The sequence below is a fragment of the Pristis pectinata genome, chromosome 5 (assembly GCF_009764475.1).
Source record: "Pristis pectinata isolate sPriPec2 chromosome 5, sPriPec2.1.pri, whole genome shotgun sequence".
NCBI classification, from domain to species: Eukaryota; Metazoa; Chordata; class Chondrichthyes; order Rhinopristiformes; family Pristidae; genus Pristis; species Pristis pectinata.
In genome coordinates, this window is record NC_067409.1 from 93,160,053 (window position 1) to 93,183,638 (window position 23,586).

Sequence of the window (23,586 nt, forward strand, 5' to 3'; positions counted from 1 at the left end):
TGATCGTTCTGTTCTAAAAATCCTGGGACATTTTATATTGTCCGATGGAAGGTCATCAACCTGTAGTTTAACTCTGTTTCTTTCCCTCCAGGTGTTGCTTGACCTGCTCAGTATTTCTAGAGTTTTCTATTTTCATTTAAACTTTTCAGCGTCTGTAGATTTTTGTGTTAAAGTACTTATGTACACAGATTTTCCAAGGCTGTCATTACAGAGACTGGGGAAATACCACGGCAAGATATTTGCTTTGTACTAGTCTCTCCGTGGAGGTCAAGATCACTTTGACTTTCAGCTTTCTTGCCATAGGATCTTTCCACGTGGTTACAGCTGATCTCTGACAATTGTTGCATGCAGTAGCATTGGACAAGTCACCGGCCCTGTGTTTACACAGAGGAGACTGTCTATTTCAGTTTCAGTGAGGAGCAGGTGACATCTTGGGCTCTTGGATTTGACAATGTTGCTGGCTTTTCAGAAGTATAGCCAGCCATTGTCTGCTCCTGTGCTCATAAGAGTTCTGATTCCTAATTACCAACGTGATTCATCATAAATCACCATTCTGATTCCGATTACCACCAATAGGAAAAGTTTCCAGTCCCTTAGCAGACAGATGGTTGTGAAACTTAAGAGGATTTTCCTGATGCTGAATGCCCTTTTTTCAGGAAGTACAGATGTTTTATCCAATCTTGGGGAACTGAATTTCCAGATGTTTCTATACCCAGTATTTTCAGGAGGAGTAGATCCTTGAAGATCGCTACCCTTTACTTCCCTGGCTCCTGATTGCCACTACAATGAGAGCTACGCAAGTACCAGAAGTAGTGCAAGAAACACCACTGGAAGTTGGACCCTGGTGTTCTGCAATTCCAAACTTACCTTGAGGAAGTGGTGGTGAGCTGCCACCTTGAAATGCTGCAGTCCTTTTGGTGAAGGTACCTCTCCATGATTGGTAGGTTGGTGGTTTCCATGATTTAGACACAATCACGATGGAGGAGTGGTGATATATTTCCAAGTAAGGATGGTGTGCGATTTATTGGGAAACCTGCAGGTGTTCTGTGTTTCCATGTGCTTGCGAGGCTGCTTTGTCCAGGGTTGCTTTCAGCTTTTTAAGTGTTCTTAATATTATCCAGGCAAATGGGTCACCACCCTGATTCATACCTTGTAGATGGTGGAAAGACCATAGGGAGCTGTCAGTGATATCCAGCTTCACCTGCTCTTGCAGATACTGCATTTATGTGGTTGACCTTTTGGTTAATGATGAACCTCAGGACGTTGATAGTGGAGGGCATGGTGATTATACTGCCATTGAGTTTAAACATGAAGTGGTTTGATTCTCCCTTGTTGGATTGATCATTCCCTAAGCCCATGTTTTTAGGGAGTATCTTATGATTAAGAATAACTTGCTTCTACTACGTCTGTGGACTCTGAGGTGGCCTGCAGTTTCTGCCATAGGTGGAACCTGACAGATGAATGGGTGAATAGCTTGGGAGTGATACTCTCCTTCTGCCTTTTATGCTGGGTTTCCACGTGGTCGCAACGTGGGCACAAATTTCTCAGTGCCATCCTTGAGCACTCATGGACCAGAGATTCCCATAATGAGTGGGGATGTGACACTTTTTAATGAAGACTTTGAGAATATCTTTGAATCTGTCCACCTAATAATGTGTTACTGTGGCAAAGCTTGGGATATAGTGTCTGTTTCGGAAGTCTGGTATCGGGCATATGTATGATGTGGCCTGCCCAATGGAGTGTAATTGGAATAAGAATCAGGTTTATTATCACTGACATATGTCATGAAATTTTTGTTTTGCAGCAGCAGTACAGAGCCAATCATAAAGAGATAAACATTGCTATAAGATACAAAAATAAATAATAGTGCAAAAGAGGAATAACGAGGTAGTGTTCATGAGTTCATGGACCGTTCAGAGATCTGATGGCGGAGGGGAAGAAGCTGTTCCTGAAATGTTGAGTATGGGTCTTCAGGCTTATTAGTGTCATTAGTGTCTCAATGCTGGAAATTTGACTTGAGAAAGGACGCTGATGTTGTTTTGATTATCTTGCCTGTGTATTTGGAGCTCTTTTGAGGGGCAGTGTTGGTGGTCTCACTCCATTGCTGTGGGATACCTTGTGTAGTTAGTCTATGTCTCAGAAGCATATAGGAAGTAAAGGATCACTGCTGTCCAATAAGCCATGAGTATCATGCTGGATTTGAGGATTTGATCTTCAAAGACACTTTTGCTGGTCTCCCATGGTTTGTACTTGCGCAGTTGAATGAGGTAGTGAATTACAAGATTGAGGCTTGCAATTGCTGAAAGGTGTCTCCTGCATTATGGAAAACAATCTATGTTTTCAAGGGTCTTTTCATGGACCCTTTCTCATTAACCATCTGGAGACAGGTCTATGGTAGATATTTGATTTGTGGTTTAATATAAGGCCTATTTTCCATTAGTCTCAGTGAATGAGTTGACAGTGACTTGGAACTTGGCCTCTGAACACACACTTACACATACCTTGTCTGTATATTTCAGTGGGACGACTGATGTGATGTAGGTTGACTTGTTTCCTGTAGGCTCTGTAGAATAGCTCCCACACCAATGGAAAGTTTTTTCTGTGGTAAGGAGCAAGATAGGAGCAAGATTGCAGCAAGAAAGATTGAGAGAAGTGTGGGGTGATGACACAACCTTGCAGTGACACCAGTCTGCACTGCTGAAATAGTAAACCATCGTTTAAGATCAAAACTTTCATAGCACCATGAAGCAGACATAGAATGAATAAGAATTAGGGTGGGCAGCCAAATTTGAGGATGATGTTTCACAGTCCCTGCCGATTGATAAAGCATAACTGGGAGCAGATGGTTGAGGAGGAGCCTGTGATGTCTTTCTCTGTGGCACAGGCTTTGGAGTTCCACTCTGCCAGGCTTAGGGATACTGTCTGCTGCTGAGGCCTTTTGTTCGTCAGTTGCCACTTGGCCTTTTAGATTTCTTGTTGGACGGAGATGGCTGTCTACCTGCACCAGATAATTTGTTGTGGAATCATGAGAGCTCATTTCAGGGATGGAGTCACAGTTGAATAGTTCTGTGTTCCTGCAGACACTGACAGCTTCTCTGTCAATGATAAGTTCTGCTCTTGGCTCTGGGTGGGAAGGACTCTTGGTTGTTTCAACCGTGAATGGCTGTGACTGCACTGAAGAATCTGCATATGCCATGGTTGATGGACCTCCTGAGCTTTTTCTATCTACCTTCTGTTCTTCAGGTCACATTTTCTATTGGACCTCATCTTTCAGGTGCCAGTACAGCTTTTTATTTTCTCCTCCCTTGTGTGGTGCAGCTCCCAATCCAAGAAAGCCTTGTTTTAGCAGGTGATAAACTTTTAGATCTCCTTGCCATTGTAATCAAACCAATTCTGGTGTTTTCTGGCAAAAGAGTAAAGAGTCTCTTCACAGGTACTGTTCATGGTGGATTTCAAGGCAGTCTGGACACTGTGGTCACTCCACTGACTCTGTTGGTTGGGAACCATCACATTGTCTTTAAGGCCCTATCTTTGAGACCTTCAACGATCCTTGAGACCTTCAACATTGGCACTTGTGTGGCATGAGTGCATTGATTGTTGTCTAGGTTTGGTTGCATGCAGTCATGCAAATAAATCATCATTGCGTAATCATCAGTGGAAACTCACACTTTTAACCAGATTACCAAAGAAAGATTATTGTCTAATCCCAGTCGTGGAACGATGAGATTGGAGAACATCACAGGAACATTGTTTTGAGGAGATAAGTGGCTGTATATGGTTCATGGCATAGGGGAGATGGAATTTGTAGGAGAGACAGTGTTCAATCTTGATGAGGTAAAGATTTTTTCATCTTATTAAAAAATGCACACAATGTCAGTAGATTTGATGATAATGCCTGGGTTATTCCATCCCTGAAATGAACTCCCATGATTCCATTAAGTGAACGGACCACAATTTCAAAGAGAAATATTTACTGAAGGAAATGGAGAAACTGACAAGACTAATATCTCAGTGAAAGTTCTTAACACAAATGAATGTCAGAGGCTGGAGGAAATTACAGGAAATAAAATGTGATGCAAAACCTTGTCAATGAAGTAGATTGGGAGGCAAAGAAAAGGAAGCAGAGCTGAACACCATGTCAAGCTTGGACAGACCATTATAGAGCAGGTGGCAAAACTACCAGAGGCATTGTCTCACAGCTCCAGCAACTCGGGTTCAATCTTCACCGCTGTCTGTGTGGAATTTTCACATTCTCCCTTTCATTACATGGCCCCCCCCGGGTGCTCAGGTTTTACCTACGTTTCAAAGACAAGCAGGTTGGTAGGTTAGTTGACTGCAGTAAATAGCCCCTAGTGTGTAAGTGAGTGGTGGGAATTGAGGGGAGAATATAAAGGGAATAATGTAAGTGGGGGATTGGTAGGTGGTGCAGATTCAGTGGGCTGATGGGCCTGTTTCCATGCTGTGTGACTCCATGTGAAGGAAGTTACCAAATGTTCCATTTGCCACAGATTTAACCCAACTTGTAAATTCTTACCTCCTTTTAACTGCTGCTGTTTCAACCTCAGTAACTTTTTCTTTACAAAGCTTTTCTAACTTTTTGTTCATGCTGAAATGTAAATTGCTATGTACTTAATCTATTTCTATTCTTTTTATTTCTAAGACTCCTGCATGTATGTTTCCATATTCCCAATTTGCGGCTAAAAGCTATGGCTTCGTGGCATATTCTTTAAACAAAAATAAGATATTTTATCTTAGGTTTCACACAGAACAAACACATAAACTGCCAGCTGTAAAGGCTTCAACAAGTCTGAATAATCATTTATTTTTGTCCATGACACGATTTGTGGTCTCTTTTTTTACTGCTGACTCTCATCTGATTCCTAGTCTCCAGTCAGACAATGCAAGGTCTTTCTTTCTTTTTCAATCTTTTTATTAGTTTTCAAATTAATACAGATTGATATTTGCATCAATATTTATACATGTAATACCAAGAGATCAGGATAACAATCATAGCATATATAATCATAAAGAACAATAAAATATAAAAAAAATCTGTAGATCCAACGATGTCTTAGTAAATGAATATACTATAAAAGAAACGAAAGAAAAAAATTTATTATATAAATTTAAAAAAAAACAAATCAATAAAAAAATTATAAACAATATAAACTAAACAAAAAAAAACTTTTCAGAAGAAAAACAAACAACAAAAAAAAAGAAAAAAAAGGAAAAAAATAACTGGGCTAAAATTTCTCAGTAGAAACAGAGCAATATTATGTTGTCAAGTCCGTTCCTCCAAGTTGGAAAGGTATTGAAAGGGGATCTACATCATGTGAAAATATTGAATAAATGGACTCCAAATATCTTCAAATTTAAGCGAAGGATCAACAGTACCACTCCTAATTTTTTCCAAGTTTAAACATGATATAGTTTGAGAAAACCATTGAAAAGTAGTAGGGGGTATTGGATCCTTCCATTTAAACAAAATGGATCGTTTGGCCATTAATGTAACAAAAGCAATCATACGGTTAGCAGAAGGAGATAAATGGCCAGACTCTATCCTTCGTAATCCAAAAATTGCTGTGATAGGGTGAGGTTGTAAATCAATCTTCAATACGTTTGAAATAATGTTAAAAATGTCTTTCCAATATTTTTCCAAAAGAGGACAGGACCAAAACATATGTGTCAAAGAAGCCACATTCGATTTACATCTATCACATACAGGATTTATATGGTTATAGAAACGAGCTAACTTATCTTTGGACATATGGGTCCTGCGAACTCCCTTAAACTGTATCAACGAGTGTCTGGCACACATTGAAGATGTATTGACTAAATGAAGAATTTTCTTCCAAGTCTCTATAGGTATAGATGTCTAGAGTTCACTTTCCCATTCATTCTTAATTTTGTCTGATGATTCTAGACATATTTTCATAATTAAATCATAAATTATTGCTATCAAGCCCTTCTGATAAGGATCAATGCAAGGTCAACACAATATTTCCCTGAGTAAGTAAAGTGAGTTTTTCAGAGTGAAATTACCAATAAAGTAGTGGCTGGAAATGAAAAGATCTTTGTACCTATCTCTCAATACCAGGCGCTTGCTTTAAGTAGTGCTGGTAATTGGGCCATCCTGGCATTTAGTTCATATTATGTGAGTGAAGACTGGGTTGGTTTAATAGTTAAAATGCCCTACAGGAAGCAACAAACACTTAGAATGCTGTTGTCATGCTCTGCTGCTGCCAGCAAAACCTCTTGTAAGACTGTGTCAGATGAGGCATATAGAGAAAAATTTCTGATTCATGATTCCTGTACCATCATCTTATTCTAACTGAATCACTTGTTTGCTTCTTAGAAAAGACTTTACAAATGTGTGCATGGCATGAATTTTCATTTGATGACACCTTCATTTTCCTCTCTGTCCCCCTGCTCAATGATTTTCCATCTTATCTCAAATTCTCTTGCAAATTAATCTTCTCCTCTGGCCATCATTGCTTCTCTTGGTGGAAACAATTCCTCTTTTGCACTTCATTGCACAAATACTTAATATGATTCTGAAATCTCTCCTTGAGTATCCCTGCTCTAAAGAGAACAACCTGATCTTCTGTCAAATTTTGTGGTTTGTGACTACGTACGCAGTGTGATATGAATAGTCCTACTTCAGTAGGTGTTAGGTTTTTTTATCTGGTGCTGCATCTTTTTCTTAGTCATATACTGTTCTCTGGTTGCTCTAGTTATTAGTTCATACTTTGGCATTTAAATTGCGTAAATTAAATTTGTAACATAAATGGCATGCTTCTTGAAACTCATTCGTGATTTTTTTTTGCATTTTGACTTACTGTAATTATGAAATAATCTTACAGTAGTGTAAGGCATACTGTTGACATTGGTTTGTTCAGGTTTGAAGAGCTGAAGAATCAGTTAATACATTACTCGTTTTACCCTAATGTGTTGATTTAGATTCCAGATTCTGTTCTGATACTTAATGTCAGAGGTTCAGATAAAATGGAACAAGGAAAGTACCTGCTCAGATTATTCTTCCTATTGAGGTAAAATCTTGAGGAAATAATGAGAGCAGTGATAGACTCCACAGTGTAAAAAGGATGCTGAGGCTTCAGAGAGGGTACAATGTACTTTTATTAGAAGACCAGTGAAAGAGTGTAGATAGCAACAGATGCTATCCAATAGAAAAAGGCATCTAGAATAAGGGGTAAAAGATGCATTGTTGTATTTAGAATTGAAATAAAGAACAACAAACAAGTATGTGAGATTGCAGTTTAGTTCTTACATTAATACAGATTGTGTATTAGCATAATAATGACATTTATGTTGATCAAGATTGACACCAATTTCCACTTCGTGAGAGTATTACATAGGCACCAAGTAAACTTGAGTAAAGGAAATGTTTCTGGTTACTTAGTACTGAACTTTTGCCAAGTGGTCTGAATGCCAAGAGCCAACACCACAAATTATGATCCAAAAAAAAGATTTGGTTAAAGATCTAACCATTGAGCTTCTATATAACATAGAGTTGTGCCTTTTTATTGAACATGCGAGGCATCACTGAACTATGTACAGGTCCTCCCCAGCTTATGGCAGGGTTCTGTTCCTGTGAACTGTTTGTAACCTGGACAATTTGCAAGTTGGAAGTGCAGCCACAAACCAAGTTCCCAGGTGGCAGAAGATGCCTGTAGCCCCACAACAGCTGGCATATCTGTCCCGCTGATCTCCCAGACACTTGCTTGTATGTATGAGCTGTCCATAAATTGGCCATTCATAATCTGGGGAGGACCTGTATATGGTAAGGTGCAGTCATTAAGCCAAATTGTAAATTTCTGCTCTGAGTTTACATATTATGGAGGGACCTCATCAACTGGCTATAAAAACTCAAAATAGAACGTTAATGTGGGCCACTTCTGCTGAAGCTTGTTCAAACCCTACAATAGATGACTGTTGTACGTGAATTTCAGAAAGGGTAAGTTAATGCTAATATCAAGTTATGATTATTGATGCGATTCTGTAGAGGCAAAATAGGTTGACCTGTTGTTATGTTGTAGTTTGGGTACCCCTTACACATGAAAGGACTTTAGTAATGATACATGCTCCTTTGCTATTTGTGTATAAGCCAATATAGCTTTCTCGTCCAAATGGAATTACCTCTAGTGAGGCTATGCTGCCATGCCAATTCTTTCAAAAAGCTCTGAGTTGTGATGGACACAGCAGGCTACAGTACTAATGAGATCTTCCATACTGTTTGAAGCAGCACCATTGATTCTTTAAGCCATCATTAGTTTTCTTCATGCTTGTCTTGGACATGGATGTGATTCCATGTAGTGATCATCTACTGCAGCTTTGACCACTTGGCAAGATTACTATCTATGACAGAAGTTCAGGACTTCTGCCATGAATAAATGCCTGACCTGCTGAGTGTTTCTGGAATTTTCTTCTTTTATTTCAGATTTGCAGCATCTGCCATTTTTTAAAATTTTCATTCACAGCACACAGTTGTTTCAGATGAGGTCTCACCAACAGTGTACAGAACTGAAGCACAACCTCCCTCCCTTTGTACTTTGTTCCTTTCGCAATAGGAAATAACATTGTTAGTTGTCCTAACTGGCTGGTGTTCCTGAATCATAGTCTTCTGCGAATCATATTTTTCCTCAGAATAGACAATTTCACAGTGATAGAAGCCAGCAACACAGTAATACAGCATTTGTGGCTGTGTTACCACCATCACGAAGAAGGTGTGCTAGCATCTCTACTTTCTTAGAAGTTTAAGGAGATTTGGCATGTCATCAAAGACTCTGACAGATGTACAGTGGAAAGCATTCTGAATGGTTGCATCACGGCCTGGTATGGAAACTCCAATGCACAGGAACGTAAGAGGCTACAGAGAGTAGTGGACTCAGCAAGTTCCATCACGGGTACAGCTTTCCCCACCATCGAGGACATTTATAAGAAGTGGTATCTCAGGAAGGTGGCATTGGGGATCCCCACCATCCGTGCCATGCCCTCTTCTAAATGCTGCCATCGGGCAGAAGATATAGGACCCACACCTCAAGGTTCAACGACAGCTTCCTCCCCACTGCCATCAGGTTCTTGAACCATCCTGGAAAACCTTAACACTACCTTGGACATATATTTTTTTCTCTTGCTCAATCTTGTACTAGTGTCATCATGTTTATTTTGTTTATTTTGCATATGTATAATTATATATAATTTATGTAAATTTGTTTATGCTAACTTATGTTTGTCCTCGTCTTGTAATGTACTGTGCTGCTGCTATAAAAAGCTAATTTTCATGGCATTTTTACCCTGTGTGTGTATGCCTATGACAACAATAGACCTAAGCTTGAACTGTCTGTAAGGAGCTTGTGGCAGAACAGTAGAATACAATGGTCAATCTCATAGCCACATAAAGAGCCCTGAAGGGTGATGAGTGTTATTGCAAGTCCTCATGTAGTTGACAATGGATAGATTGCCCCAATGTCTGTCTCCTCAGTAAAGCCCTCATAGGGTCTCTCTTGGTTGTATACAGAGCAGTGGCATTGCTTGGGAAAATCTAACAAGGAACATTCATTTTAAATGCTGCATTAAATACTGCATTCTTCATTATTCCTTTCTGCATTTCTCTTCCACCTCCATTTGCATTCAGTGGTACACTGTGGGAAATACCACTTAGGGTTTGGGAATGTTTGAAGAATTTCGCTGTGCTATTACCCTATTAGAAGCGAATTCAAATCGATCTGGATAGATTAGCACAAGACCATATCCCAGCTGCAGAAATCTTATTCTTTGGATATGGAGTAGCAGGATTTTAAACCAGCAAAAATGAAGAAACAGGAATGTATTTACAAATCAGGATTGTCTTTATCTTGGATAAGAATTGCCATGAGATGTTGAAAGCAGAAGAATATTTTTCACAGGAACAGGCCATGCAGCTCATTGAGTTTGTTTGCATTTATCCCCACAAGGTTTCCTAATCTAATCTTCACTTCTAAACCCAGACACTCTCTTTCAGGCAATTATATAATTCCTATTTTAAAACTTTTTACTTCATTGATGATTTTTAGAAGAGAGACTAATTTTCAACTCTATACAATATTTCTCACCTGAAAATCTGATGGTTGAACTTGCGAGTAAAGCAGATCCTCAGCTAATCCATTGACTGCAAAAGATTGTCAGATGCTGTTTATAAGTGGGCAAATAAGCATGTGAAGAAGACAGAAAGCTGCTTACAAAGTGAATCGTGATCTCACACTTAGTAAAACGACTGATGATACAAATGAGAGTATGTCCTGTAACTAATATCCACAAATAAAAAGCAGTTGATAGTGTAGAGACCCTCAGACCTGTAATGACCCACAGCCCAGATAAGTTTACGATCTAGTCAAATCTCTGTACTCCCACAGTTGATGTCGACAATTCATTGTGTTGTATATAAATATCTCTGGTATTAAGAGATGCTTGATCACTCTGTTGGATTTGTGCCAACTCGGGGCAGACGTTTGAAGATCACAACTGAAAATTCAGCATTATAGTTTCGTCTGTAGTAAAGACTCTTTTTCTCACCTTTCCATTGTTGTACATTGACATCTGTTATTTTCCACTAATCCATTCCTGATAAGCCCTTGTTATCCTTCATAGTAGGATATCTGTAATGCACGCTATGGCCCACAGTATTGCACGCATTTAGCTATACCCTCGGTGATTTAGTTGACAATTTTGAAAATGTTTAACTTGGTTTGAATTTACTGGTTAAAGTTTTACACAAGCGGCATAAGTACAACGCCGTATTTGTATTTATATAGCAGCTTTAATATAGTAAAATATGTTGAGATGTTTCACAGGCTGTCATCAAACAAACATCATAACTGAGCCACATGTTAGGGACAGATGATCAACAGCTTTGTCAAACAAGTAGGTTTTAAGGAGCATAAAAAAGAAAAATAGAAAAGCGGCGAGATATAGGATGACAGTCCAAGAACTTGGGCTTTGGAAACAAGGCATAGCAGCCGATGGAGCGATAAACAGGAGGAACAGTGAAATGAAAAGGACGATCAAGAGCAGACCATGGACGGATTTGAGAACTAGTAGGTGAATTTTAATCTGGAGGCTTTGCTTAACTAGGACCCAATGAAGGTCAGTAAGGAGCAAAGAAATAGATGGCTTGAGGCAACTAAGAACACCAATAGCAGAGTTCTGTATGAATTCCAGTTTGTGAAGAGTAAAGTGATGGAGGCCAGCCAGGAATGTGTTGGAATAGCCAAATCTAGAGGTACGCAGGCCATAGATGAAGGTTTAGCAATGGATTAGCTTAGGGTGGAGCAGAAACAGGCAATATAACAGTAGAGAAAATTTCTGTTCTACATAATGATACTAATACATGCTCCAATGTTTATTTCAGGCTCAAATATAACACTGAAGTTTCATACAATCAGGTCCAGTTTCAGTCAGTCAACAGGGAGAGGGCTGAGTTGGTGGCCATTGAGTCTGTGATGGAATTGTTCAATATATGGCTACCTTTCTCAATTTGCAGCATTGTGTCACACCCATATAGAACAGATTTTTCCATTTTTTTTTCCATTTCACAACTGAAGGACCACAGTCTTGACTGACTGACAATTTTCACTAACATTTTCATTTACAGCAGACCATATTTGTCATTTGTACACAACAGGATGGTCATAAGACATAAGACCCTGAGTCTGCCCTGCCATACAATATAATCATGGCTGATCTGCCCCAGACCTCATATTTTCCTCTGTGCCTGCAGCAGAGGGCAATAGCTCAGTTAAATCAAACAATATGATTTATTTTCAACAAAGCATGTTACAGAAACGTTTAAGTTCTACTCACTCAATGATCAGCAATGTGTACAGGGAATCAGACCTATCTGTGGTTCCCTTGCCAGTCATACTCCTATACAAGTAAGCTAAATATCCCTGCACTAAATATCAGCTAAATATACTGTATACTACGCATGGCAACACATTCCATTTGTTTTAGCATGATAGCATTCACTTCTGTTGAGCTGCTAAATCGTCATTTGACCTATCCTGGTGAACGTTTTATTTGGCACACAAAGTACCAGAAATGCTATATCCTAATATCCTTACAAAGTCTGATATTTGTCTAAAGTTGCTCTGACCTTCCTTTGTTCATGTGGAATGTTATGACTTTGAATGAGCCACTCAGAGTCTGGAGCTGTACGTGTAGAAGGTCTTTAGTTTATACAAACTGACTTTCAGGAGGAGACCTGATGAAAGGATCTTCTGGAAGAATCTCTCAATATAATCTCTCTGAACTCAAAGTACATTGACTTTTTGCACTCTTTAAGAACAAAGATAACAGCAGACAATTCAATACAATTTCTAAAGTTATAATTCCACAGTTTACTTCAATATTTCAGGTCTAGTTAAGTGGTCAGTAGAATTACATATTTACAATAGGAGTACATCTCAACTGACAAGACACCTCGGAATATTCAAGCATCTTTGTTAGGACAAAAGAATTTACCTGGATGGTCTAAAAGCTTCTGAGCTCAAAACCCCAGACACTCAAAGCATACTATTATCACAGTTTTGAGGGATGGCTCTCTGTGTCCAAAAATACACAATTATTGATTGACGAAACAAATATTCCTCTGTCCATGTTTAATGTGCAGAAGTATCATAACCGGTCAGTAACTTTCCTTGACTGTGTCACAATGATGCACAAAATCTTGGCTGAAGATATGTGATGTCTCGTTTGATGTAAGTCAATTAACATTGTTCTATTGTCTGTACATTATCCAAGGCAGATGAGAATGTTGAATGGTCATGTCAGTTTCCAAACCGTATCTCTTTGATGGCTTCCCGCTGTGAGCTGGTAGCCTGACCTTTCTGTAGGTAATTGTGTCTGTTTGTTTACACAGCTCTCCTTTTAATTTCAAAACTGATTACTGTTCAGTAGTTTACATTTTGAAATAGTTCTTGGAAGACTGGTTCTTGTTTGTATTGAGCGATTTGCTGATTATGGTTGCTTCTTCCTAAGTTAGTAATCTTCCCAAACTAGCCAGTCATGCCATCTGTCTTATTTGTAGGGAAACAGTTCGAGAAAAACAGTACGTCTTCAGGAATTCTTAAGAGTTCAATTTAAAATTAAGTTCATAAAGCATTCTGAGAATGTGGTCAACTTGCAGAAAAGCAGTTTTTTTTACTTTTTTACATTCCAGTGGATTCAGAATATCAAATCTGCATTTCAATTTCATCATTTTCTCTGCTTCTTACTGTTGGCTTACATCAGTAAGCAATTTTTCATACTGTGTGAAACAAAGGGATTATAATCTATACTAAATAGAAGAGGAAAAGATCAGAATTAGAAATTTACATTTTTTCTTTTCGAAGTTAGAACAGGAGACTAGGAAAATCCTTAAGGAATTCTGGAACTATTTCCCATATCTTTCAATTACACATTCTGATATTTCCAGAATCCTTTACAAAGGAGACACAGTTGTTTCACTTACACATGATCTTTGTTGTGATGTTTCACACTCAATTTTCAGATACACATGTAATTGTTTTTGACTGATACATCCAACATCTTTTAAAATCTTCCAAAAGTTGTTTCTAAACTTCACTCCAATAAATACATACAGAATAGGATTAAGGCAGCAGTGTATATAGGCAATGCTCTCTGTTACAATAATTGCGTAGTTTATATTTGCATAGTATTCACAACTCCTGCTTTCTTCACTGACAATCTGTAGAGTTTGCAGCAAAAGTGCAATATTGAATGGGAGTTCACAAATCATAAATACAGTAACAACTGCAACTATAATCTTTAATGATTTATGCTTCTGAAACCCCTTAGCTTGGAGCAGTTTTTTTGCAATGATCGTGTAGCAAATGATCATTGTCACAAAGGGTATCAGAAATCCCACCACCATCTGCGTTACACAGACCCCTACCTTGAAGATCTTTGAATTAGGTGGATAGTTCATACGGCATGTAATTTTACCAGGGTCATCAACATTTGTATCACTTAATATAAATTCTGGAAGAGACAGGATGATAGCAAGCACCCAAACTCCTCCACAAATAAACATACCATGTATTATTTTATATTGAAGCATTTTTGTTGCTTGAACAATGGCATGATACCTATTAATGGTCACACAGGTAAGTATAAATACACAACTATAGAAGTTGACGGTGTACACGCCATTTACAACTTTGCACATAAAAGTTCCGAAAGTCCATCCAATCTGTGCATCAACTGCCCAGAGTGGCAGGGTGCAAAGTAGGATCAAATCAGCAATTGCTAGATTCATCATGTAGAGATCTGTTATGGTCTTCAGTTTCTCATAAAGGACCTTTATCACAATGACCAAAGAATTGCCCAGAAGCCCTGCCACAAATATGATTGCATATAAACTGGGCATATAAACTCCCTTAAAATCTGTAACTTTGGAATTATCACAAAATGTCTCTGCATCATTAACAGATGTGCTGCTTTCATTATAGTCATAATATCCATAATCATAATGTTCCATAGTTGGGCACCAGGAACTGAATCTGCAGAATAGACCTGAAATAAAACAGAGAGACTTGTTATGGACTGGGGCCCCTTCCAGCAGACAAACACAATGTACTCACTCATCAAATCTAAACTAATATTTTATTAAATAACATCATAAGTTCTTACTCTTAACAAATTTTGTGGTCGAATATTACTCACATTTGTGTGAACTCAAAACTAGCATTTTGTTATTCCTAATGGCATTTATTTCATGTTTTGACACATTCACTTAAATTTAAAAAGAAATAAAATAGGGCTGTCACAGTTTTAAATGCATCTTTTAATACATATTTTAAATACATCTTTTAAAAGTAAACATTGAACGCAGCTTATATTGAAACTTACCGCAGTTATCGAAAATTGCACAACCTTTGTAAGATAACAGTTGATGTGTGTTCCTTGCCTTGTGTCACACTGGTGCATATTGCAAGTGATTTTAAACAATATTCATCGATGAATTTGCTTGATAGGCAGTGGGAGGAAATACATTTGTTATTTTTATCACAACTTCTTTCCGGTGGCCCAGTGCTGAATTGCAACCTGAAGCAGTAGGGCAGCTTTTCCATGGCACTTTTTATTTGTTTTTCTGCTACTTTTGTGACTTTCATAGAATGATACAACATAAAGGTTTTATTCCACAGCACGTTATGCACCATAGAAAGCATCCTGTCTGGACCTGCACAGCTTGGTATGACAACTGCTCTGCTCAAGGCGGCAGGAAATTGCAGAGAGTTGAAAATGCAGCTCAGTCCATCACCCAAACCATCCTCCCCTCCATTGACTCTGTCTACACTGTCTGCTTCCTCAGTAACAGAGGACCAAATAATCAAGGACCCTTCCCACCCTGGTCACTCTCTCTTCTTCCCTCTTCATTAGGACAGGAGATACAAAAGCTTGAAAGCATCTACCACCAGACTCAAGGACAGCTTCTATCCCGCTGTTATCAGACTCTTGAACGGACCCCTCATGCAAAAGAAGAATTCTTGATCTCCCAATGTATCTCATCACAGCCTTTGCACTTTATTTGTTTACCTGCACTATACTTTCTCTCTTAGCTGCAGCACTATATTTTGCATTCTGTTTTCTTTTTATTATCTCAGTGTAGTTGTATATGGCATGATCTGCCTGGATGGCACGTAAACAAAGATTTTCACTGTATCTCGCTACAATAAACCAGTGCCAGTACCAATAATTATTCATTGCTCTTCTACATGATTAAATTTGGCTTCGCCATCCTTGTGGGCTCAAAAAGAAATATAACATTCTTTTTGCGGAGCCCTTATTTTGCCCTTAATTCTTCTTGCTGATTGCCTTAAATCTGTACAACCTGATTATAGTTCTTTCTGCCTAGTTATTTTATTAGAACTCTTAATGACTTTGAGAACCTCTGTAAGTCTTACATTAATATTTTTAGCTTTAAGAAGAACAATCCCAGCTTTTCTAGTCCCTTTGCATACCTGAAGCCTTGCATAACTAAAATTATTTTAGTAAAGTTGTTTTGCATCCATTCAGTGACTATTTTAAAATGTGGTGTCCAGAATTGGTGCCAAGGGTACCAGTTTATCATTCCTCAGGTAAGCCTCTTATAAGTGATAGAGGGAGTGCAATAAAGATTCACTGGATTGATTCCAAGCATGCAAGGCTAGTTAAGAGATTAAGCTGACTGAGCCTACATCCTCTAGAAGTTTAGAATAAATAGCCATTCGCCTTTGAGCCTCTCTGCTATTCATCAAGATAGGTGTTGTACACGATATTTCAGGTCTGAAAACTCAAAGACCTTATACACCACATCCACTAGTTCCCCTTTATTCCCCACACGAGCCCCCGCATCTCTAGATGACCCTGTAATTTCAGTCTCTGAGGTTGGTGTCCGGGCATCTTTCAAGAGGGTAAATCCACGAAAGGTGACTGGTCCAGACTGGCCAAGAACTAAAGATCTGTGCAAACCAACTGGCTGGAATATTTACAGACATATTCAACCTCCTGCTTCTGCGGTCTGAAGTTCCCACTTGCTTCAAAAAGGCATCTTGTGCCCAAGAAGAGCATGGTGACATACCTCAATGACTACTGTCCAGTAATGCTCACATCCACCGTAATGAAGTGCTTTGAGAGGTTGGTTATGGTGTAAATCAACTTCAACCTCAGAGATGACCTGGATCCGTTCCAATTTGCCTACCGCCACAGTAGGTAAGATAAGATATCTTTATGAGTCACATGTACATCGAAACACACAGTGAAATACATCTTTGCGTAGAGTGTTCTGGGGCAGCCCGCAAGTGTTGCCACACTTCCAGCGCCAACATAGCATGCCCACAACTTCCTAACCTATACGTCTTTGGAATGTGGGAAGAAAGCAGAGCACCCGGAGGAAACCCATGCTGTCATGGGGAGAATATCCAAACTCCTTACAGACAGCGGCTGGAATTGAACCCGGGTCACTGGTGCTGTAATAGCATTACGCTAACAGATACACTAAAGCAAATGTTATTTTTCTGGCTCTTTACTCTGTTCTGGACCATCTGGACAACAGGAACTCGTATATCAGGCTGCTATTCATCTACTACGGCTTGGCATTCAACACAATCATCCCATCCAAACTCATCATCAAGCTTCAAGACCTGGGGCTCTGTACCTCCCTCTGCAACTGGATACTTGACTTCCTCATTGGCAGACCACAATCAGTGAGGATTGGTAACAACATCTCCTCCTCGCTGATCATCAACACAGGGGCACCTCAAGGCTGGGTGCTTCGCCCCCTGCTCTACTCCCTGTACATATTGGATCACCTGTCCTGGGCCTAGCACATAGATGCAACCATAAGGAAAATACACCAGTGTCTTTACTTTCTTCGAAGGTTAAGGAGGTTCGGCTTCTTTGGTGCATAATGTGCTGTGAAACAAAACTTTTATGTTATATCATTCTTTGAAAGTCAGTCTAACAAACTTCTACAGATATACTGTTGAAAGTATCCTGACTGGTTGCATCATTGTCTGGTACGGCAATTATTGGTATTGGTTTATTATTGTCATTTGTACCGAGGTACAGTGAAAAGCTTGTCTTACAAACTGATCGTACAGGTGAATTCATTACACAGTGCAGTTGCATTGAGTTAGTACAGAGTGCATTGATGTAGTACAGGTAAAAACAATAACAGTACAGAGTAAAGTGTCACAGCTACAGAGAAAGTGCAGTGCAATAGGTGCAAGGTCACAGCAAGGTAGATCGTGAGGTCATTATCCATCTCATTGTATAATGGAACTGTTCAATAGTCTTATCACAGTGGGGTAGAAGCTGTCCCTAAGTCTGGTGGTATGTGCCCTCAGGCTCCTGTATCTTCTACCCGATGGAAGAGGAGAGAAGAGAGAATGTCCCGGGTTGGTGGGGTCTTTGATTATACCAAGACAACGAGAGATAAACACAGAGTCCAAGGAGGGGAGGCTGGTGTCCGTGATGCGCTGGGCTGTGTCCACAACTCTCTGCAGCTTCTTGTGGTCCTGGGCAGAGCAGTTGCCGTACCAAGCCATGATACATCCAGATAGGATGCTTCCTATGGTGCATCGGTAAAAGTTGGTGAGAGTCAAAGGGGACAAACCAAATTTCTTTAGCCTCCTGAGGAAGTAGAGGCGCTGGTGAGCTTTCTTGGCCGTGGCATCTACATGATTTGTCCAGGACGGGCTGTTGGTGATGTTCACTCCCAGGAACTTGAAGCTCTCAACCCTCTCGACCTCAGCACCATTGATATAGACAGGTGCATGTACACCGCCCCCTTTCCTGAAGTCATTGACCAGCTCTTTTGTTGACATTGAGGGCAAGGTTGTTGTGATGACACCATTCCACTAAGCTCTCTATCTCCTTCCTGTACTCCAACTCATCGCTGTTTGAGATACGGCCTACAATGGTGGTATCGTCTGCAAACTTGTAGAATCTGGCCATACAGTCATGAGTGTATAGGGAGTCGAGTAGAGGGCTGAGGACGCAGCCTTGTGGGGCACCAGTGTTGAGAATAATCGTGCTGGAGGTATTGCTGCCTATCCTCACTGATTGCGGTCTGTTTGTTAGAAAGTCAAGGATCCAGTTACAGAGGGAGGTGTTGAGTCCTAGGTCTCGGAGCTTGGTGACAAGCTTGCTTGGAATTATTGTATTGAAGGCAGAGCTGTAGTCAATAAACAATAGTCTAACGTATGTGTCTTTACTGTCCAGATGCTCCCGATCTGAGTGTAGGGCCAGGGAGATGGCATCCGCTGTAGACCTGTTTCGCCGATAGGCTAATTGTAATGGGTCCAGGTTGACTGGTAGGTTGGAGTTGATGCGTGCCATGACCAAGCTCTCAAAGCACTTCATGATGGTGGATGTCAGAGCCATTGGTCGGTAGTCATTGAGGCATGTTCCCTTGCTTTTCTTTGGTACTGGAATGATAGTGGTCTTCTTAAAACAGGAGGGAACCTGAGATTGAAGCAGGGAGAGGTTGAATATGTCCGCAAATACTTCTGCCAGCTGATCAGCACAAGATCTGAGCACAAGGCCCGGGGCACCATCTGGGCCAGGTGCTTTCCTCGTGTTCACTCTCCGGAAGACTGATCTTACATCCTCCACTGTGATCACAGGGTCAGCTGCGTTGGTGGCTGTCAGGGTGGATGGTGACAATCCACTTCCCTTTTGTTCAAAACGCACATAGAATGCATTAAGTTCATCAGGAAGGGATGCGCTGTTGTTAGCTATGCAGCCCGACTTCGTCTTGTAGTCTGTTGTGACAATCCACTTCCCTTTTGTTCAAAACGCACATAGAATGCATTAAGTTCATCAGGAAGGGATGCGCTGTTGTTAGCTATGCAGCCCGACTTCGTCTTGTAGTCTGTTATGGCATGTAAGCCCTGCCATAATTGGCAGCTGGTCGGGGACTCTATTTTGAGTTGGTATTGCCTCTTGGCATCCCTGATAGCTTTCTGAAGGTCATACCTCAATTTCTTGTACAGATCATGATCACCAGATTTGTGTGCAGCAGTTCTCTCCTTCAGTAGGGAGTGGATCTCCCGGTTCATCTATGGTTTCCTGTTTGGGAACACCTGTATTGTCTTCTTCAGTACCATTAAAATGCACAGGAACATAAGAAGATGCAGAGAGTAGTGGACTCTGCCCAGTACATCACAGGCACATCCCTCCCTACCATTTGTCGTATCTACAGGAGGTGCTGCCTCAAGAAGATATCATCTATCATCAAAGAACCCCACCATCTGAGCCATTCATGCCATCTTTTCGCAACTACCACTGGGCAGGAAGTACAGAAGCCTGAAGTCACACATCACCAGGTTCAAGAACAGCTACTTCCTTTCAACCATTCAGTTCTTGAACCAACTGGCACAATCCTAATCACTACAGTTCGGCAATACTATGACCACTTTGCACTAAAATGGACTTGGTTTTTTTGCTGTTCTAATTGTGTTCTTTCTTGTAAAAATTGTGTATAATTTATGCTTAATTTACGTTTTTCTTGTGAATGCTGCTGATATGATGCTATGTGCTTGTGATGCTGCTGCAAGTAAGATTTTCATTGCACCTGTGCATACATGTACTTGTGCATATGACAATAAACTCGACTTTGGAACTCTGAAACTTTTTGAAATTTTATCTATTTTGTGTGGTAGAAGCTCAGAAAATTCAATGGATTTGTCAGACATGATTTCCTTTTCATAAATCAATTCTGATTTGCTCTGCCCAATTCTGTTATTAATTTGTAATTGCACTTCGACTGCTTCCTTAATAATAGACACTCGCATTCTCCCTACTGGTCCATCGTTTCAAGTTTTCATTTCTCCATTCTTTTTGAAATTGCGGGTTAAAAATACAAAGGTCATATTCATTTTTAATACATTTGTTAAGTAGTCAAGCTCATCGATTTATCTGCATGCCCCAGATTGCTCTGTTTCTACATCCACTTTGAAATTGTTGTATTCAATTTATATTGTCTCACCGTGCATTCGTAACCTCATCTGAAGAAAGTTCAGTTAACCTAGAAAAAGCGTGTCAATCGTTATGAAGTTAAAAACCACAAAGAATGCTGCTTAGATGAATTGGCAACTGATCAGAAAATAGTTACTCCAGTGTCTCTACTCGGATTCTGACAGCTTTCCTTTCTCAGACACTTCAAGAGAAGTGTAAGTAAAGATCCCATTTCTGTTTTAATGCATATTTGATTTTTAGTAATGTCTTTAAAACAATATTCACGACTGAATAGGATTGTTGCTTCACATTCCATTGATCAATTAGGAAACTAGAAGATAAGCTGGGGATAAAAAGAGGAAGCAGTTTTAATCAAAGATACTGTCACAACTTCGGAAAAAGACAAAGCACTTGACTGATCATTGGGAGTGGTTAGAGGAAAGGACGAGGAACAATCATACATGAAAATAACCAACTAGAGGGAAAATATCACATGAGTTGAAAAGAGATTTTGGAAGCAAAAGTGGGGAAATAAAACAGTAAATGAGCAATGGATGACTTTTAAAGGGTAAATAGTTCAAATATATAATTCCCAAAAGGAAGAAAGTCAGAAGCTATAGCTGTCTGAATAAATGAAGACACAGATGATGATTTGACTCATAGAACATTTACTTTTGGGTGTAACTTTTCCAACCTGGTTCTGAATTGAGGTTGATTTTAGAAGGACATTTACGGAATGATGGAAGTATATAGTGGTGCCAAATCATGATACTAGTACTGCCACTTTGCTTTTCAGCTTTCCCCATTTGATGATTTCTCTTAACCTTGTACATGAAGATCCTCCAGAGCGATTTAAAGGGATCACCAATTACTTCAGATTGGTTGCTGATTGATTTCTTCTTGTGTTTGAATTCTACAAAGGATTGATATAGCTGTTTGGCAGACTTTGTCCTAACATTGTGGCTTCTAAGCAAACCAGTTTGTCCTAGACATAGGTATGTTAGTAGCCAATGCTCTAGGAATAGAGCATGATTAGGAGAATAAGCAGAGTTCATAAAGAGCAGGACAAGCTACCAGAAGATGGTGGAATATGTTGGTGGTGACATTCTTACCAAATGTTCGGGAAGCAGTTTTACTACCTGAACCTCAGTGTAGGGGGGTGTATGTGACATTTGTGGTTCAGTAAGAATATCCACATTCATACTTTTAACCTTTGTAGTTGTAACCACCATCTCAGGTCTAGCTGAAGACCACAATGTCAGTGGGTGCCAGGGTGACCATAGCCATGACCCGTAAATCTGAAACAAATGTGACACATAAAAGCCAAAGATACATGTAATAGCTTTTGGCTCTCAGCCCATTCATTGGTCGGGGTGTCACTCACTGTTGTTCTCTATTTAAAGAGAGCTGATTACATTTCATTCCCAGGTGCCAACAAGCAGTAGACGGTGTGATCTGGTGACATGATGATATTGCAGGCTTCCCGCAAGGTACAAGTTGTCTTCGATTACATATATACAGTATATCAACACCAAGATGTTTTGTGATTGGAAGAGCTACTTGGGCTCCGAAACTGTATTTGTAACAGTTCTTTACTCAGCACAAGCAAACACACTGGAGAGAACTAGTGGAAGAATCTCCCAAAACTCAAACGACATTGAGTTTTCATATGTTTTGCATACAAAGAGAATAACAGTCGATCAAATATAAATTAATTAATTACAATCTGTAGTTTACTTACATATTTTAGGTATGAACAAATGCTTCTGCAGAATTATACATTTACAATGGGAGCATATCTTAAGTCCAGACCAACACTGAATACGTTTGACTCACAAAGGAGTCAAAACGAAGTCAAGATACTGGAATCTGGAGCAAAAAAAAATAAACTGCTGGAGGAACACAGCAAGTCAAGCAGCATCTGTGGAGGGAAAGGGATAGTTGACACTTTGGGTCGAAGCCCTGCATCAACTGTCGACTATCCCTTTGCTTCCACAGATGCTGCTTGATGGGCTGAGTTCATTCAGCAGTTTGTTTGTTGAATATCCAAACTCCTTTCTTGAAATAAGGTAGTTCACATCGATGTTCTAAAAGCTTCTGAGGACAAAGTCCACACACCCAAAACATATTCTTTTATTACAATTTTTGTGAGGGATAGCTCTTTGGATACACAAAGACCCCAAATAGTGATTAATGGAACAAAAATAACTGTGATCATATTTGATGTGCTTAGTGACAAAATATCCCCTCTGGAATCCCATGTGATTTCATTCTGGGGTTGGAGACACAGGGCCCCTTTTATTTGTGTCACAATGGTGCAAAATATCTTAGCATTTCAAGATGTGTAATGTCTAGTTTCAATGTCTAAACATTCATCTATGGTTTCTCAGTATTTATGGATGTCACATTTTTCTCTTGATTTTGCTGCAGTCCAATTGACATAGTCCTGTTGTCTGTACGTCTGACCAATGTATTTGGTCATGCCACATTTGTTTTTTTTCCCAATACTCTTTTGAGAGATTAAGATTGTCATGTCAGTTTTCAAAGCATGTCTATTAAATGGCTTGCTGCTGTAAGTTGGTAGCTTGCTCTCTTCACAGACAGTAGTGTTTGTTTATGTAGCTGTCCTTGTAATTTCAAAACAGATTACTGCCTGTAGGTTACATTTGGAAGGCTAGTTGCTGCCTGTATTAGTGAAATCCATGGTTACTACAACATATACCCTCTATGTTTTGCTAATAGCACCACACTTGAGAATAATTCCATTCCCTTGATATGCAGTTTATATATCACCACTGACAGTGCATCATGAAAGCTGCCTGGTATCCTGGGCATAGTCACAATATCTTCATTCTGCATGAGTTCCCCTTGAGGAATACCTGCAGTTACTTCTCACTCCTTCGTTGGCTGCTTTGGGTACCTTTTAAACATGCTACTGTTTGTCAGCATGTTCCAAAAATACAGCATTGATTTCCATCCACATGCCCAGCTCCAGGATGAAATCACCTCACTTGTACCCTCCACTCTCCTTAAATTGTCAGTCTGCTTGATGAATGTATCCAGGATCACATGAGCAGAAACTTCCTC

The 23,586-nt window shown here is 39.7% G+C and overlaps 2 protein-coding genes across 6 annotated transcripts in view; one reads left to right on the forward strand and one right to left on the reverse strand.

Annotated features, from left to right (window-relative positions):
* fyco1a (FYVE and coiled-coil domain autophagy adaptor 1a) overlaps positions 1-23,586 on the forward strand; it is a 219,484-nt gene that overhangs the window by 158,226 nt on the left and 37,672 nt on the right. The gene's annotated exons all lie outside the window — the stretch shown is intronic.
* Positions 11,867-15,085, reverse strand: LOC127570310 (C-X-C chemokine receptor type 6-like). The gene is made up of 2 exons (XM_052015737.1): positions 14,908-15,085; positions 11,867-14,571 (listed from the first exon to the last, which is right to left on the reverse strand). Exon 2 carries the CDS (start codon positions 14,534-14,536, stop codon positions 13,478-13,480), a length of 1,059 nt encoding a protein of 352 aa, XP_051871697.1. The 5' UTR covers positions 14,537-14,571; positions 14,908-15,085; the 3' UTR covers positions 11,867-13,477.